This window comes from Chaetura pelagica, unplaced genomic scaffold (genome assembly GCF_000747805.2).
Source record: "Chaetura pelagica isolate M959 unplaced genomic scaffold, ChaPel_1.0 scaffold356, whole genome shotgun sequence".
Classification (NCBI taxonomy): domain Eukaryota; kingdom Metazoa; phylum Chordata; class Aves; order Apodiformes; family Apodidae; genus Chaetura; species Chaetura pelagica.
The window spans coordinates 1,640,390-1,640,993 of record NW_009953964.1 but is presented as its reverse complement, the minus strand read 5'-3'; the positions used below and the strand labels follow the sequence as shown (position 1 = coordinate 1,640,993).

At 42.5% G+C, this 604-nt stretch overlaps 1 protein-coding gene across 1 annotated transcript in view; it reads left to right on the top strand.

The window, feature by feature from the left end:
• Positions 1–268: 268 nt before the first annotated feature.
• TENM2 (teneurin transmembrane protein 2) overlaps positions 269–604 on the top strand; it is a 468,850-nt gene continuing 468,514 nt past the window's right edge. Inside the window, exon 1 of the mRNA XM_010001945.1 lies at positions 269–494. Within this exon, the coding sequence (XP_010000247.1) occupies positions 269–494 (226 nt within the window). The remainder of the gene's footprint in view (positions 495–604) is intronic.

Genomic DNA, 604 nt, shown 5'->3' with positions numbered 1-604 from the left:
TTAGATAGAATGCAGTTCTCTTATAGCATTTGGATATCTACCCCCCACCCATTCATTTTAATTTCTAAGGATGCATCATGTGAGTCTTCTCTTTCTTCTCCATCTGCGGTACCTTGTTCTTCAAAGATAAGTCAGGGAAAGTAGAGTAAAACAAAATGTAGTAGCAACATGGTTCACTCTTCTGTTATCCTCTCCTTTTCCTTTTTCAGGTCACAGTGACTGACCCCAAGTGTGGCTTTCCTGGAAACGACCTGCCTGACTCAGAATAATGGATATAAAAGATAGAAGGCACCGTTCTCTGACGAGGGGCCGGTGTGGAAAGGAATGTCGCTACACAAGTTCTTCACTGGACAGTGAAGACTGCAGAGTACCCACGCAGAAGTCTTACAGCTCAAGTGAGACACTGAAAGCATACGATCATGATACCAGGATGCACTATGGAAATCGAGTTTCTGACCTGGTTCACAGGGAGTCGGATGAGTTTCCAAGACAAGGTATGTTTAAAGTCAGAAGTGGCTTCTTTTACAGTAATTTTGGTAAATGATCTGTGTCGGTTGTTGAAGTGTGCCAGTGTTATGAGGATTGAAAATGAAAGAATTGTAGG